Here is a 16843-nt window from a genome sequence, read left to right on the forward strand (position 1 = left end):
GGAGCATTCATGTCCTGAAGTAATTCCATGGAAAACGCCAAAATTTCATGTCAGTTCAAAAGTAGACTGTGTGGAATGAGGATTGGAGGGGAAGGGTTTGCCAGTATCCTGGGCATTTCAACCAATCCAAACCTTTTTCTGAAATGGAGTTAATATACTAAACCGTGTAAGTATTGAGGTCCAAGCTCTTAACCTCATTGTCCACAATGGGCCATCTTTGGTACCACTGAATGCAATAATTATTGGAAACCTCAGAAAGAAATATCTTCTCTTGGAAGAGTTGCAATGACCCACAATTAACTCTGTATCAAAAAAAAAAAAAAAATCCACACAACTGAGTTTGAAATACACTGCAGACAGGTGTAAGTAAATGCTAAAACATAGCACAGATTTAGTCATAGTTATCCTCGAATGAGAGAATGAATTATGCTTGGAAGGACATCACTTCCAAACTTTCCATCATGATTACGCCAGAGAAAAAAGGAAAATTTAACTCAAACATAAAATTAGAGCAGAGGGTGTCTCTTCTAGACATGTTCTCAAATAATCCCATTTGGGGATAAATGTGACAGAGAAGATTTCTTTTTCACCTAAGAATTTCTTGTTCTACTCATGTTTTAAGCCAACAAGTGGGATCGAACATCTTTTTACTCTAACCCTATACAGACATTTGCATCCATTTACAAACACAATGGGGACAGAGAAATCAGGGTGATACAATTCATACATAGACTCCAGTTTTGTATTCTTGCATACAGGGATGATTAAGGAGTTCATTCTTTGCAAGACCTGATACAAACTGACCTGATCACTAATAGGCGGATTGGAACACAGTTATCACTTAGGATTTTGCACGTCTCTGAATTTTATTATGTAGTTCCTAATTCTAAAATCCATGTAAAATGTGTATTTCTGGATAAAATACATTTCAATATGTGTATTTTGAGAAAAAATATGTTTAGAAATATGCATTTTGCAAGAAAATACATGATAAGTTAGTGTTTAAATACAGATTTTTGTACAGGTTTTTTTTTTAAAAAAAAAATAATAATATCCAGACATTAATGCAGAAAAGGAATGGAAAGACTTAAGAAGAAAACATGCAAAACTGACATGGACTAAAAACAGATTGATCTGCCCATCCCTCCTCCTAGCCAAAAAAAAAACCTGGAGTTGCAGCCTTCAACACTTTTATTTCTCCATATACTCTGGTGGACCTTCTGTCTTAAATGTAATCAGGTAGACAAACCATTGCTACCATGAGATTTGCCCCTTCCACACCCTTGGCACTTAGATTAGACAGGCCTTTTAAAGATTCTGAGAAGCCCAGGGACTGAATATTCAACGAACACTCCCACTTCCTTTTCAATACAGTCTACATTAATGTCTTCTTTATTTATTTGGGGGAAATAGCTAAGCATATGTCTTCATAGAGATCAAATTTTAATACAGTAGTACATAGATGCCTCAAAAACTGAAGAAAACCCCCCATTATTGTTAGATTCATGTGCAAAGTCAAGGATTCCTTTTATGTGGGAATCCTACTAATATAAATATCAAATACAAAGTTAAAGTCTGCAATTGAGCCAGTAAATAATATTCTTTCCTGCTCCACGCTATGGTGATTGCTAGGCTAGCAGCCAAGCTATTGGACTGCCTGGGAGTGTGAAGGAGTGGAAGAGGAAAGAAGTTAATAGGCTACATTAGGTTGATTAAATCTGCAGTTTAAACAACAGCTTAATAAAAGCAAAACCCTCCTGAAGTCAATGGCCTAATAAACAGAGCTAAAGGGAAATACATTACTCCTGGATCTGAGGGTTACATTGATGTGCCCCCCTATATGTGTGGAGCCCAGAGCAATCACCCCCACTAAAAAAGGAGCTGAGACTAAAGTTAGGATACCTTCCATTGTGAACACATACTGCAGACGTCAAGGTTTATGGTCCATAATGACCACCTTGATATCTGGTTTCTAAAACGTCAATAAAAATAAAGTAAAATACTTCACTGATGCATTCATACCTTATGCATGGCAGGAAGTGCCTCCTACGTGGGGACCTTTTGAAATCTTGAGCTGTGCAAATGGGCTCAATTTTCCTTTTAAATTAATGATGCCTTCCATCACTTCATTCTAAATGGCGACAGACTGATCTGTTGGGCTAATTGAAATTATTTTCTCTCTCTTTGGGAATCATTTTTGACTTTGCTTGAGGAGAATTTGCTCCTCAAGAAAGCAATTTTGGATTGAGCAAACTGGAACCAATGACTAATTTATGACCCAGTCACATATCATAGAATCATAGAATAGCAGAGTTGGAAGGGAGCTACAAGGCCATCAAGTCCAACCCCCTGCTCAATGCAGGAATCCACCTTAAAGCATCCCTGACAGATGGCTGTCCAGCTGCCTCTTGAATGCCTCTAGTGTGGGAAAGCCCACAACCTCCCTAGGTAACTGATTCCATTGTCGTACTGCTCCAACGGTCAGGAAGTTTTTCCTGATGTCCAGCTGGACTCTGGCTTCCTTTAACTTGAACCCGTTATTCTGTGTCCTGCACTCTGGGAGGATCGAGAAGAGATCCTGGCCCTCCTCTGTGTGACAACCTTTCAAGTATTTGAAAAGTGCTATCATGTCTCCCCTCAATCTTCTCTTCTCCAGGCTAAACATGCCCAGTTCTTTCAGTCTCTCTTCATAGGGCTTTGTTTCCAGACCCCTGATCATCCTGGTTGCTCTCCTCTGAACACTGATAATCAATAGATTATCAGTTGCTCACTCCCCACATTACCTTCAGGATGAGAGTCTATGTGTCTAGAACACTGCTTCTACCCATCTCGAGAAGAAGGGGGGTTGTTTTAATGGCCAAAGCAGGCAAAAATGACGTGAGAATACTTCAATCACTTGAGAGAGCTTTAAAATAATAGATACACATTGCTTACTTGTAATGCTAATAATTATTGTTATAATCGTCATCACAATCATAATATACCTGCTCAACCAGAAGGGCTCTACCTACAAATGTTGGAATATTTCAGAATGAAGAGATACTCTGTAGCAGCAGTAGCATAGAGGGCAAGGATTTTCTTAAATGAAGGACACCCAACAGATGGTCTTTCACAACAGTGGTGCACTGAAGTGAGGATGGCTCTGATTTCATAAACTTGCCTTGCTGCAAGCTTTGTTCATAGCTTGACACATTTAGCCACTTCCAGGATGCTAGCTAAACAGTCTGCACATTTGCAAGGCAAGTGGTGCACACAAGCCATCATTATAGCTTTGCAAAAAACGCAGGGAGCAGCATCTGATGAATCATTTATAGGAACACATGGCTCATAATTTCTTTCAATATACAAGATGCTGCTGTGTAAAATTGTTAAAAAGCTTCATAATTAATCAACAAATTACTTGTGAGACATCAGGGACATCTGCACATTTCAGAGTCGCATTTAGTATTCCAAAGTGACAAAGCCATGTGTTAACATTCTGGGAAACACCTAATCAAAGCCCCTCTGGTCCTCAGTTACAATTAGATAACAGTCTGGTTAAGAGACAGAATTCAGGCACATAAACTTACAACAGAAATCACGTAATTAGATCAGCTTCTTTCAATACGAGCATGCTAGAAGTTATGGAGTGTACACAGAGATTGAATATGGAAGACCTGTAGGAGCACACTCTGCTTCCAATTCTGATTCTTATAGGGGCCTTCAGGACATGACACACACATCTCACCCTAAAGTTGACAGGGAATGGTGTGGGATGAATGCCAGCTGTGAAGTGTGCCTTGCTGTATTCTATAATATGCACAGAACAGATGTGAGAATAAGTACCTGACTTTTCCAAGGACATTTGATTTCCCACAATGTAGCAGGCAATGAAGGAGGTATGATGACCATCAACGCATGACCTGAATTCACATAATTTATTTATTGTCCAAATGTTTGGTGGCATGCTCACTAGTGTTGGGATAGATCCAGACCAGGTCTGGATCTGTCCATCATATTTAGGAGGACTGCATATGAAGGCTGTAGACTCCAAAATGTGATTGAAAAGGCCCCCAAAGCCTCTTGGTCTTGCATGCTCCAAGTGACATCATCAGAATGAATCCGGGGCCTAGACACCTCGGAGCTGACTATACCTGGAGAAGAAGGCTAATGGCTACTAGTCCTGGTGGCTATGTGCTACCTCCAGTGTCAGAGGTACTAAGCCCATATACACTAGTTGCTGGAGAACATGGGCATGAGGATGCTGTTGCACCCATGTCCTGCATGTGGTCTCCTAGTTTACAGCTGGTTGGCCACTGTGAACAGAGTGTTGGACTAGACGGACCCTTGGTCTGATCCAGCATAGCTCTTTTTATGTTCTTATATCTCTCACATAAGAATATAAGAGGAACCATGCTGGATCCAACCATGGGTCCGTCTAGTCTCACATTGCCCCTGCTTCCTCAGATGACTCTGTAGAGAGGGAAGGCCAAGAATCAGAGCCCTATGTGAGTCTGGAGATGCACTGCAAGCTCAGGGATATCTAGGTGTGGTCAAGTGTCCTAATTTTAAAGTACAGTCCTTTATTTGAAGACTGTCAAAGGACAGTCTTCTACTTGAAGGCTCCCTCTATTCAAGAGATTGTCCAGTACAAGTCTGGTTTAAAGATGAAGAAGCATCAGAATGGAGAGCAGGGGCCTCGGAGTTGTTCTCAACAGTAAGTAGCACCAGGACAGCAGACTAAGCAGGCACACAGGTCAGTTGGTCACAGTATTCACCACTATGATGAGATGTATTGCATTTCTATTTAAATGAGCATCCTTCTTTCCAGTTGTTAGCGCAAACGAGTTTTATGCAAGTATGTGGTTTTTCTGTTCTCTTCCTGGTGATGTATAAGTGGCTAGCCTACGTCTGCATGTTCCTGCTTGTATTAGGAGAACATGGCGCCTAGAGGCCTCTGTGGCGATACCACCTTTCTGTCCCTTAGGTATGTCTGAATTTGTATGTCTAGTGAGTGCGGAATGTTTGACTGAGTGGGTGTGGCTAGTGATGCAGTGAGAGAGGGGGAGGGAGGAGCATAAATAGGTTGGCTGAAGAGATTGTGGCCACAGCTAGACCTATGGTTTATCCTGGGATCATCCAGGTTTCGCCCCTGCCTGAGCACTGGATCCCCTGTGTGTCACCTAGATGAACAGGTTTGACCCCTGGACGATGCAGGGATAAACCTTAGGTCTAGCTATGGCATAAGTTTAGTTTGAGTTAAGGGAGTTAAGAGAGTTAGGGTTTATTTAGTTTGGAGTCTTCAGTGGTATGGAGAGTGAATGGAGATAAGATTTTAAGAGATTTAAGATTACTGTTTTTATTAGAACTAGTAGATTAAGCAGGTTAACTTGCATTTAAAGTAACTAAGATCTGTTAAACAAAAATAAACATTTTATTTTGTTTTGTTACCTCAAACTACGTGTCTGCTTGGCTTTATCACCTGCTCTACAGTTACTATCATAAACACCTTATACAGGGCCGGTGCCAGACTATTTTGCGCCCTAGGCAAGGCGAGCTACTTGCACACGCACACACCCAAATTGCATGGAAGTCCGAACGTGTGAGCCAAGAGGAGAGCTGGGACTAGCTCACTTCGATTTGGGACCGAGCCATCTGGAATTCACCAGGACTTACTTCCGTGCGAATGCAACCCGCTATGCAGCCTGGCATCCCGATCCCCTCCGCACGTTTACTCAGGGGAATAAGGCTTCTGAGTAAGGAGGCATAGGCGGATCGGGCCGCACTGGTGCCTCCCGGTGCAATGCTTTCTCGGATGCAAGTCCCGTTGATCCACGCGCATCAGATCAGGAAGCAAGAGAGTTTGCCTTGCGAGGAGTCCACAAGTCCCTAGCTTTCTTGGGGGAAGGGACAGCGAGTCCCGCTTGCCCGCATGCCTGGACATCGCGGCCTGTTTGAGGAGAGAGGTGAGGCGACCCGGTGCCTTTTCCTCGGGAGTATGGCAGAGGCTGGCTTGGGCCAGGGTCAAGCTCGCCACGTGCTTTTTCTTCTTCTTCTGGCGGCGGCCTCTCGGCTCTGGGAGGGCGGCTTCCAGGCAGCTAGAGTGGCTCTGGGAGGGTGGCTTCTGGGCGGAAGTCCAAATGTGGAGTCGCCCCCCCCCATCCAGTGTCCCTGGCTTTGCTTCAGCTGGGCGGGCGTGGGGCGCCATCTCGCCCACCCAGGCCCAGCTGAATCCTCGGGCTGGGCCGGCCCAGCTCACAGCCAACAATGTGCGTGAATGCTGCAGCGCCCGGCACCCCTCTTAGCTTGGCGCTCTAGGCGGCTGCCTGAGTGGTCTCTATGGTAGCACCGGCCCTGACCTTTTATATATATATATATATATATATATATATATATATATATATATATATATCTTTCAGCTTATTACATACACAGTGAAACCTTTCCAGATTCTAGCCTTTACCCTCTCATATGAGGAAAAGGTTGTGTTTTACCCTACCCTCGGGTTGTTCAAGTAGTAATGCTTGGCTTGAGAAGGGTGTGCTAGGCAAGGCCTTCTGTATAAAGTCGGTGCTGTCGCAGCCTCCCTATAGCCCACACCCCTTTTCATCTAGGTGGGACCCTCCTAGCCAATTATACACTTTGTATAATGCAAAGGAGGCAGAGGACAGCAGAGAAGATTCCATTCAAGTCAGGAGGGGTGTAGGTTTCAGAGAAACTTTTGGGCCCTGATGCACCAACATTAGAGGCTTTGCTAACTCAAAATTAATTGAGGAACAAAATTAGAATAATTTCCAGCGGATGTCCACTCAATTAATTCTAATGGGGATTGCGGGGTTGAATTCATTCAAAATTCAATGTGCAGGGGGGAATTGTGAGCACCCATCATTAATTCTTTCATTAACGAAAGTCAATTCCCACTTACTTACATTCATCATATATCCAGGCTCATCCCTTTTACTTTGGGTTAATTAAAGCAGAACAACTGCCACCCAGCCACAGAGATTTCACGCTTACAATCATTAGGGGCAAATTGACAAAACCATTTTTGACAGGCAAAATTATTCACATGTAATTCTCTTATGGTTAAACTTAATAGTAAAAGCACCCGCACAGAAGCAGAAGATTCTGGAAATCTTCAACACACTCTCTCCTAGGTGTGCTATATTTTTATTATGGTAATGCACTTTTTTGTATTTTAGAAGATAAGCAGAATGCGTGATTTAAAAAAACACACCAATATATTTGTTGTTACTTTCCAAAACATCATCATACATTCACATTTTGAATTACTTTAAAATAGGGGTAGAAAGTCTGTAGCCCTCCAGATGATGTTGGGCTACAACTCCCATTAGCCCCAGCCAGCATGGCCAATGGATGGGATAATGGGATTTGTAGTCCAACAACATCTGGAGGGCTTCAGGTTTCCCACCCCTGTTTTAAAATCTAAGTTGCTACAAAACCATGGAGAAATAGTAATCTAACTACATGGGACTGTCTTTAGAAGAAAGATTAACTACGGAATAATTAGCATAAGATGATTAAAATCCCACTCCAGACATAAAGACGTCTGGAAGGAAGGGAGAAAATCTATCTTTTTGCTGTTCTTTAACTATCCTGATAGTAGTACAATAAGATAGTTAAAAGTGTGTTTTGGCAAAACTGATCTGTTTTAACTGTTCTCAAAATAGAACCTTGTTCTCCTGTACCAATACGAGACCACTGATTTAAAATCCATGATGCTTAAGAGCTATTCAGGAACAGGAAGCTGAATTATGGCCAACTTACCACATCAATTATTTGCAACAATGACAGTTGCAGCTCTACTACAAGGGGTTGTGAATCATTCGCTACAGGCCGTTCCAAGCGATTGTAGTTTTTCAGCAGTTCTCTGTACAGCCGCCTCTGGTTTTCCCCTTGCTGGGAGACTACGGGAAGAAAAAGAAGAGCCTCTTTTAGGTATAATGTTTTGAGGTTGCATTGGCCACACCACAAAAACCACAAGTGAAAAACCACACATACTTAACAGAAAACCACAAATGACTGAAACAGTGTGAAGGAAAACAACAGAAATGGCACCAGTATTACAACTTAATTAATATGCCACCAGATCTGTGTATAGAAATATTTATTACGTAAAAAGAATTCAAAACGGATCATTAAAAATGGATTTTTGTACACATATTTGGTGACATATTAATTAAGTTGTAACTGCTGGTACCATTTATGTTGTTTTTCTTAACTCTGCTTCTGTCATTTGAGATTGCATTGATCACTTTGTTATGGTTTGTTAGAAATGTGTTTGCCCTTTCCATTAAATCTACATATGGCAATGATAACGTTGAATGAAGATTATTTAATAAAAGTTAAAGAATAGAAAAGAAACCAACATAAGATAACTCATTTCTCTTAATTATGAGACAGTTATGGGTGTATTTTTAAATCTTGTATACATGTCTTTGGTTTTTCAAACCCTTGATGGGGGCCCATGAGGGGAGAAACCACTTATAAATTTGCCCAACCTAAACAGAATTGTATGCATTCAAGTAATTTGGACAGAGTAGACCCAGGGAAAATCCTTACTCATCTTTGCTGTTCATTAAATATCCTTGGGCAGGACTGGTCTCAGGGGTCAGCATCACTGGGCATTTGCCAAGTCCATGACTCATCAGGGAACCCGCTACCAACTACTGGAAGTGCAAGGCTCTCCTAATCCTCCTGTTTGCTGTGTTGCAGCCTATTCTTCACCTGCTTTCTGAGTTAGTGAACAGGTGAAGAAAAGGAGAAGCAGCCTCTGCCTGCCATGTAGATTGGACCCTGAGAATGAGGCTCCCTAAATTGGTAGTGGAGGCCCACTCAGATAGGGAAGGATGGATCTGTCAATTGTGGTTTGCCTCCGTTTCTCAGTTTCTCACCCTTAAGTTTGGTTCATCCAAAACTCTGAGTTAATTTTTTTTTAAAGCATGAATTATGCATATGGATTTGTGTGCATTTCTCATAATACATGCATTTTATATGCAATTTTGCCTAATGTACACATTATTGTATTGTACACAATGATCCTAATTTAATGCATTTTAACATTATTTTACATAAATATACATATTTGTCTTGGGCTTTTCTCTAATATTTATTTATTATTTATAATTGCATTTATATCCCGCCTTTTTCCCTGCAAGGAACCCAAGGTGGTGTACATAATGCTCATCCTCCTCTCCACTTTATCCTCACAACAACAACCCTGTGAGGTGGGTTGGGCTGAGAGTCTGTGACTGGCCCAAAGTCACCCAGTGGGTTTCCATGGCCGAGTGGAGTCTAGAACTCAGATCTCCTTACTCCCAGTCCGACACTTTAGCCACTACATCACGCTGGCTCTCTATACATATTTTAATATATATATTTTCCTTTTTTATTGTGAATATTAGCAAAATATAACAGAAAAAAACATTGTGAAAATGGGGGAAAACATACATTCAATATATAGGATTATCAACAAATTCCATCATGTGTACCATTCATAAAAAAGGGGGGTATACAAAGGTTTCAAGAAAAGCAGACCAGATATCCGTGTATTTATCCACTTGCAAGTTGCGTCTATATAACACCCATTCAAAAGTTGATAATGTTATTAAGTCCTCGATCCATTGCATTATGGGAGGTGTAGATTTGTCCTTCCAATGTGATAGTATAAGTATTTTGGACTGGAGAGCTCCATTGCAAATACTTAATATGTATTTTGGACTGGAGAGCTCAATTGCAAAACTTGGAGAAGCGCAAATTTTGAGGGATAATTGAATTTTGGTTTGCATATTGGTTTGAAAGTCTGACATCATGTACATTTACTGAACAGATTTCTACCTTATCCCTATACACAAGGAGGGGGTTCCACTGACTGCATCTTGCCTTAAGGGATCTCAAAAACCAGAGCCTTGGGCAAGTCACTATCTCAGCTTAACCTACTTCAAAGGGTAGTTGTATGGGGGGAAATGAATAATTCTTGGGCTCTTTGGTGGAAAGGTTTAATAAATATAGTTAATTTTCATTCTTAGATCCTAGGCAACTTCAAAAAGAGCACATAGTTCCTGAAAATCCTTCTACATGTTACCATTCTCTACTTCCCTTGCTCGGCTTCGTCCATTCTCTTCTGCTGCCCCTTATGCCTGGAACGCTCTTCCAGAACATTTGAGAACTACAAGTTCAACCGCAGCTTTTAAAGCTCAACTAAAAACTTTTCTTTTTCCTAAAGCTTTTAAAACTTGATGTTGTGCAGACTTCTACTGTTACTTTCTACTGTTAGTTTTACCCTACCCTGTGCCTGCTTACCCTACCCTGTACCTGTTTGCATTCTCTTCCCCTCCTTATTGTTTTACTATGATTTTATTAGATTGTAAGCCTATGCGGCAGGGTCTTGCTATTTACTGTTTTACTCTGTACAGCACCATGTACACTGATGGTGCTATATAAATAAATAAATAATAATAATAATAATTGACGTTAGCTACAAAAATATGAATTCTAGAAGCATTCATATTTTGCTAGAAGATAAGGCACATGTAGTCTTTTACACACTCCAAGACAAATAAACTTAGCATTATATTTTATTAGACTTTAACATAGCCTAAGAATTGCACTGCTTATCAAGCTGTATATTAGAACTTTCTCCTGGGAATGGGAACTAATGGGAATGTTCTAATTGTTGCAGTTAGGTTTATTTTGTGTCATTTCCTATTTTAGAGTTTTCTAAAGTAATTGTCACTCATATTCACAATGAAGAGACAAGTTTGCTTTACCCACCACCTATTGTTTTAGCATAATGAATGGTGGTTTGTAGCCATATGTTTGCATCCAGATTTATTTATTATTGGTTTATAATATTATGCAAATTCCTATGCAAGCAGAGCTGTTGGATTCCTGGCAAATAACCTAGGCAGCTGTCGGCGTCGTACATGGTTGGCCTATCTAATCAAACTATCTGTTGTTTTCCTTGCAACACCCCCAAAGCAAAAGTAAATGTGAAACAAAGAATCAAACGAACAAAAACAGGGGAGGGGAGAGTAAAGGGGGAAAAGATGCCATTACAAATCATAAATGTAGCGTTTTATTAAAGCCATCTATCCATCCGTATAAAAGCCAGTTTTCTAACTCCTATCACAGTAAAGCAACAGACCAAGAAACAAACTCCATGCTGTGTTATTATTATGCCTTGCAGTTAACACAAACAAAGATGGGGCTACACAGATACGAGCAGATTTGATTTTCAGTGGCTCCCATGAGTTATTATGGAACAAAATTAATGGCCTGCAATCTGGGACACACCGGAGAAGAGTTTGTCAAGACACAAAAGACATATTCGGGTACTAATGCAGCTTTCCCCAACCTGACCTTGGGTCATTCTGTCTGGGAATAATGGGAGCTGTAGTCCAATACAACTGGAGAGTACCAAGTTGTGGAAGGCTGCCCTTTAACATGTTAATAATAATCGTCAGTAAGAAAATAAATCAGCAATCCTAAAACAATAAGAGAGTCATACTTCTAGGCAGTATCTGAATGGCCATAGGATGCTACAAACCCCCTCCTCTGTGGCTGGAACAGAGCTCCCAACTAAAGAGTATATCCAATCAAGGATTGTCCCTCACCTCCCAGCTGCTGCAAAAAGCACTGCAACAGCTTCGTCTTCCAAGGTTGGTTGGTATTGTGACCTCAGAAAAGTGCAGGCCAGTGGGAGGGAAGAGAAGAGGAGAGGCTGTGGATCCACTAGCCTTCCAGCTCCCAGCTCCACCCCCAGCCAGATGTGTAAGTTAGGGCTCATCTACACCAAGCAGGATATTCCACTATGAAAGCCGTATATAAAAGGCAGGAGCCACACTACTGCTTTATAGTGATATTGAAGTGCTCTGCAGGATCTACATTACCGCTTTATAGTGGAACTGAAGTGCATTGACAACTGCTGGGGCCCATGACACATCTACACCAAGCAGGATATAACACTATCAAAGTGTTATGAAAGTGGTGTATGGTTAGGGTGACCATATGAAAAGGAGGACAGGGCTCCTGTATCTTTAACAATAATGTAGAAAAGGGAATTTCAGGCACGTGTCAATTGAAGTGGGTGAAATTCCCTCTTCATCACAACAGTTAAAGCTACACTAGCTATAGTAGAGTGGCCAGATACAAAAGAGGGCAGGGCTTCTGCAGCTTTAACTGTTGTGATGAAGAGGGAATTTCACCCTCTTCAATTGACACCTGCTGAAATTCCCTTTTCTACATTACTGTTAAAGATACAAGAGCCCTGTCCTCCTTTTCATATGGTCACCCTATGTATGGTATGTGTCAATGGGTCCCAACAGTTGTCAGCGCACTTCAATACCGCTATAAAGCAGTAATGTAGATCCTGCTTTTTATATACCGCTTTCATACCACTTTCAAAGTGGAATGTCTGCTTGGTGTAGATGAGCCCTTAGACTCAGATGCCCATCTAACTCAAAATGTTTTATCAGAGGAATGGAAGGCAAAAATGCACTTGTAGTTCCTCCCCTCGCCTTGTTTTTCATGGCAGAGCTCTGGACAGGTGCATGCTCCAAGATCAGAGCCCCCATTCTAAAGAGCATTCAATCCTGTAGTTTTATTATTATTATTATTATTATTTATTTATTTATATAGCACCATCAATGTACATTTTGCGCTCTAAACAACTGAGGAGCATTTTTTTATATATTATCCTTTTATCTCTCACCATACTCGGACTTTTCCATCTTCCCTAACAGAAGAGTTTTGCATACTAGAGCCCATTAGTGCTGCTGGGGTATTTCTTTTCTACAATTAGCCTAAAGTGGGATTAAAGCAGAAGTTCCACAAAACACTTAATATAGTACTGTTATCCAGCAGTGCTCTTCCCCGTGGCCAAGAGCCATGTTTACGTTACATAATTTTTACATACTTTTAAGTCGTGTTCAGCAAAGGTCAATTAATTCTAAATTTCATTAAAATTAAAAAGAAATCAGAACATCCAAAGAATAATACTTTTATTAGGCTCAACCAAAAAGGTACAAAAGAGTCAGGAAGCTTTGTATTACTTTTTTTTCAGGCTGGGGGCTGGTAGAAAAGCTCACATGTGGTGCATGGTATAATTTCAGAAACACAGAAAACAACTCATGAGAACGTATGTGTGGGATAGGGTTGAGGTGTGTTTGTGGGGAGTATGTGTGCGCGCGTGAGTCAGCCCTTGTTACAACTTTGTCCAAAGCACCAAATGATGATACGAGTAGCAATAAAAAAAAATAGGATATGATGTGACAAAAGTCAATATCACATTGACTTGGGCCGTTGCTAGACGAGGAGTTAGCCCGGTGTGAGGCCCGGTCTCCTGGGAACCCGGGGTCAGGCCAGGCTAAATCCTCACTTGACCCGGGATAAGTGGATCTGCTTATGGCCCAGCTTTTCCGCAGCCCCGGGCTGAGGCCGGGCCTGCGGAAAGTCTAGCGACTTCCGTGGCTTTTCCCGGCTGCTCGCTCTCACGAGTAGCCGGGAGAAGCCACGGACTGGGCACAGCATTCCATAGGAGCGCTGTGCCCATCGGGCCGGGAGGGGGAAATCATGGGGGGGGAGATGGGGGCCGGGGGAAAGAACGGACCCGGCAGGAGAGATGGGGGGAGAAGAACGGGGATAGGGCATGGCGGACGGGGGGGTAAGAATAGGGACGGGCATGGCGAGCAGGGACGGGCATGGCAGACGTGGGGAGGACAGGCGAGTGAGCGGGCAGGGGGGCATCAGGCATTGTGTGGGGGAAATCAGGGGCAGGGGGAGCGGGGAACCCTTTATTTTTTAAAAAAAAAACCTACGTTTTTTGGCGGTGGCAGAGGACCTTTAAGGGGGGGGAAATGGCGGATGCGATGGGGCTTCCCTCAGCCCCGTCACGTCTTACATGTGGACGGGGCCTACAAGCCGCACTACTTCTAGCGTGGCCTGGCCCCTCCTCCCACACGGATTATCAGGTAGGTCTAGCAAGGCCCTTGGTCACCTGTAGGAATGCATTTCTGTGATGAGAAGAGGGGCCATTACAAATACATGGGAAGATGCAACCTGTACTAGTATCCAGAAAAGCTATTGTTAAAATATTGGGAATTCTAATTATGTTTATATTTACGTTTCACTCTGTGCATTTTAAAACTAGCGTCCAGGTAATATGTATTGATGATGCGCTTGGAAATGGTGGAGAAAGACATATTCTTCCATTATTATTGTCAATGGCAGTGATGAGAAGTTTTATTCTGCCTTGCTGAACTTTTAAGTGCACCTGTAGCGCCTCACCAACTTCTAAAATGCCTAGCACATTATAGAGGCCAACCTGAACTTTACCCCAGACACTGGGGTCACCAGCAGTAGAGATCACATTTAGATCCAGCCACGATGGTGCAGTCCTTTATGTTTATTTTCTCCTATCTTAGTAAAAGTTTGCCATTCATTCCTGTGGGGATAAAAGTAAAGCATTGCACTGGAACACAACTCTTGCGGGAAGAGAAAAGCCTGCTCCCCCAGTGTTTGTCCTGGCAAGGATCCGTGGTGGTGTGTGTGTTAAAATATATCCATGACTGCAGAACAGATGGAGAAGTAGTCCCAAAGGACACTTGGTCCACACATACAGCTCATCATAATGACAGGCAGTTTGCTAGAGTAATCGCTATGCCTTAGCTGAACCAAGCAGCTAGTGTTAACTATGGAATATATTTATTTCAGTGTTCAACTCACTGGTGGAATGGGGTGTGGGGGCAGTCTTTTCTGACAGCCTAGTTAAATACTATTTTAAAAGGCTATGGTGGGCATGATTTGGCTTGAGTTGTAGGGAATTGGAGGATGGAGCTTGTGGATTTTATTACAAGCCTCCTACCTTTCCTTCCGTAGTTCAAGCCCTGATATATTTACTGCATCAGAGTGGTCAACTAAAAGCACCCAAGAGTCACACACTTCAGAGTGTAATTACCCTTGCAGGCAATGAGCAGAACAGTGTTCTGCCTGGTTAATTGCAGTGGTACATGTGTCATGACTACATTCCAACACGGACAACTAAGAACACTTAAAATCAACGGGTTTATGCCTACTTAACTCTGTGCTCAAAATTGGCCCTAAAGCCTTTGTTACCTTATCCCCCATCCTAGTAATTCAAGCTCTCTGGCAGAAAATTCCATGAGGCAGACATGGATGGGTTTAAACACAAGCCCTGACTAGAAAAAAAAATTCTCGCAAGTGTAACTGGCAGTATAGCTACAGACTCTTCCTTTTAGGACACTGGTTTAGCAATCTCAGTCCATGTCATCTCCCTATTTTTTCATGTGCAAAAATATTGTTTGCCAATTGACAGTCATTTCTCATGTTTCCAATGTATTTCAAGTTGTCTGTATATCTTCATTACAGCTGTCTTGTTATTCCTGATTTTAGCTATGCTGTTGATTTAATCTGTTTGAATCAGTTTCATTCTACTGTGCATAGTTTGAAAAACCACTGCCCTGGGAAAAAGAAAGGAACCTCTCGTGCAAGCACTGAGTCATTACTGACTCTTGGAGGGACGCCAGCTTTCGCTGACGTTTTCTTGGCAGGCCTTATAGCAGGGTGGTTTGCCATTGCCTTCCCCGGCCGTTATTACCTTTCCCCCAGCTAGCTGGGTACTCATTTTACCGACCTCGGGAGGATGGAAGGCTGAGTCGACCCAAGCCGGCTGCCTGAAACCAGCTTCTGCTGGGATCGAACTCAGGCCGTTGTGAGAGTTTCAGCTGCAGAAACTGCTGCTTTACCACTCTGCGCCACACAAGGCTGTTGATTTAATCTGTTTGAATCCGTTTCATTCTACTGTGCATAGTTTGAAAAATCACTGCCCTAGACTATCATTAACTAATTCTACCTGTATGTAGTCCACTTGAATTCACTTGAATTCACTTGAAGCATTATTTTCTTACTTTTGTACCATCTGTTTTCTTCACCACTTCCTCCTTACATACATTTATTTCTCATCAAATCATAAGAATAGTTAAGTTTCTCTAAGGAAAGACCGTAACACCATGCTTGATAGTAGTAAAAATGATTATAAACCAATGTCCTCTTTTGTCCTTGGTGTGTGTGGGGGGGAGGGAGAGAGAGAGAGAGAGAGACAGAGACAGAGACAGAGAGACAGATAGAGGCAGGCAGGCAGGCAGGCAGGCAGACATTTGCTCTTTCTTTGCAATTTATAAATGGTCACCCTACTTGCCCATAAACTCAGCCCCTGCTTTTTGTTTTGTATGCTTCTAGGGGCTCTGCAATCTAGTGAATGTGCAAAGGGTGGGGTAGGGACCGAACATGCACCACAATTCCACTACTCACCACTTCACACATTCACTGAACATGCTTTGGTCACCATCTGAACAGAACTATGGGCAGGAGCTGCAGAGATGATGAGAGCTAAAATTCACATGTTGCCTTGAAATCAGCACTCAAATCTGTTGGTGCAGGCCCCACATATTTTAGTTATAAAGCAACTAAAAGAACAAACTTTTTTAAAAAAAACTTAAACGTGTACACAGGTGTACAAGTTAAAAGCATTACAGAGCTTCTATAGAATGTCTTTAAGGAGTTTCTAAATGAATTCTAAATGCAACATTTTCCTATGGGATTTTTTAAAAAATGGAGGAAGATGGGCACTGGTGATAGGTAATGCCTGAGGCCCACCACTGGGAGCCTTGCGACACCAGCTGGTGAGATAAGGATTACCTTGGAGGACAACCCTCCTCAACCACTCAGAGCCCTGCAGCCTGGGGTGTGTGTTTGACACAGGAAGGCCTCCTTAACCCAGGAGGGGAAAGCCCGTCAGGTGCCACTTGATAAGTAGTGAATGTCT

General features: G+C 42.2%; 1 protein-coding gene across 1 annotated transcript in view; it reads right to left on the minus strand.

Moving 5' to 3' along the window:
• The window catches only part of LOC134400659 (neuronal acetylcholine receptor subunit alpha-7-like), a 113043-nt gene that overhangs the window by 72709 nt on the left and 23491 nt on the right, over positions 1–16843 (minus strand). The window contains exon 2 of the mRNA XM_063129121.1: positions 7768–7907. Coding sequence (XP_062985191.1) covers positions 7768–7907 — 140 coding nt within the window. The remainder of the gene's footprint in view (positions 1–7767; positions 7908–16843) is intronic.

Source organism: Elgaria multicarinata, chromosome 6 (genome assembly GCF_023053635.1).
Source record: "Elgaria multicarinata webbii isolate HBS135686 ecotype San Diego chromosome 6, rElgMul1.1.pri, whole genome shotgun sequence".
Taxonomy (NCBI): Eukaryota; Metazoa; Chordata; class Lepidosauria; order Squamata; family Anguidae; genus Elgaria; species Elgaria multicarinata.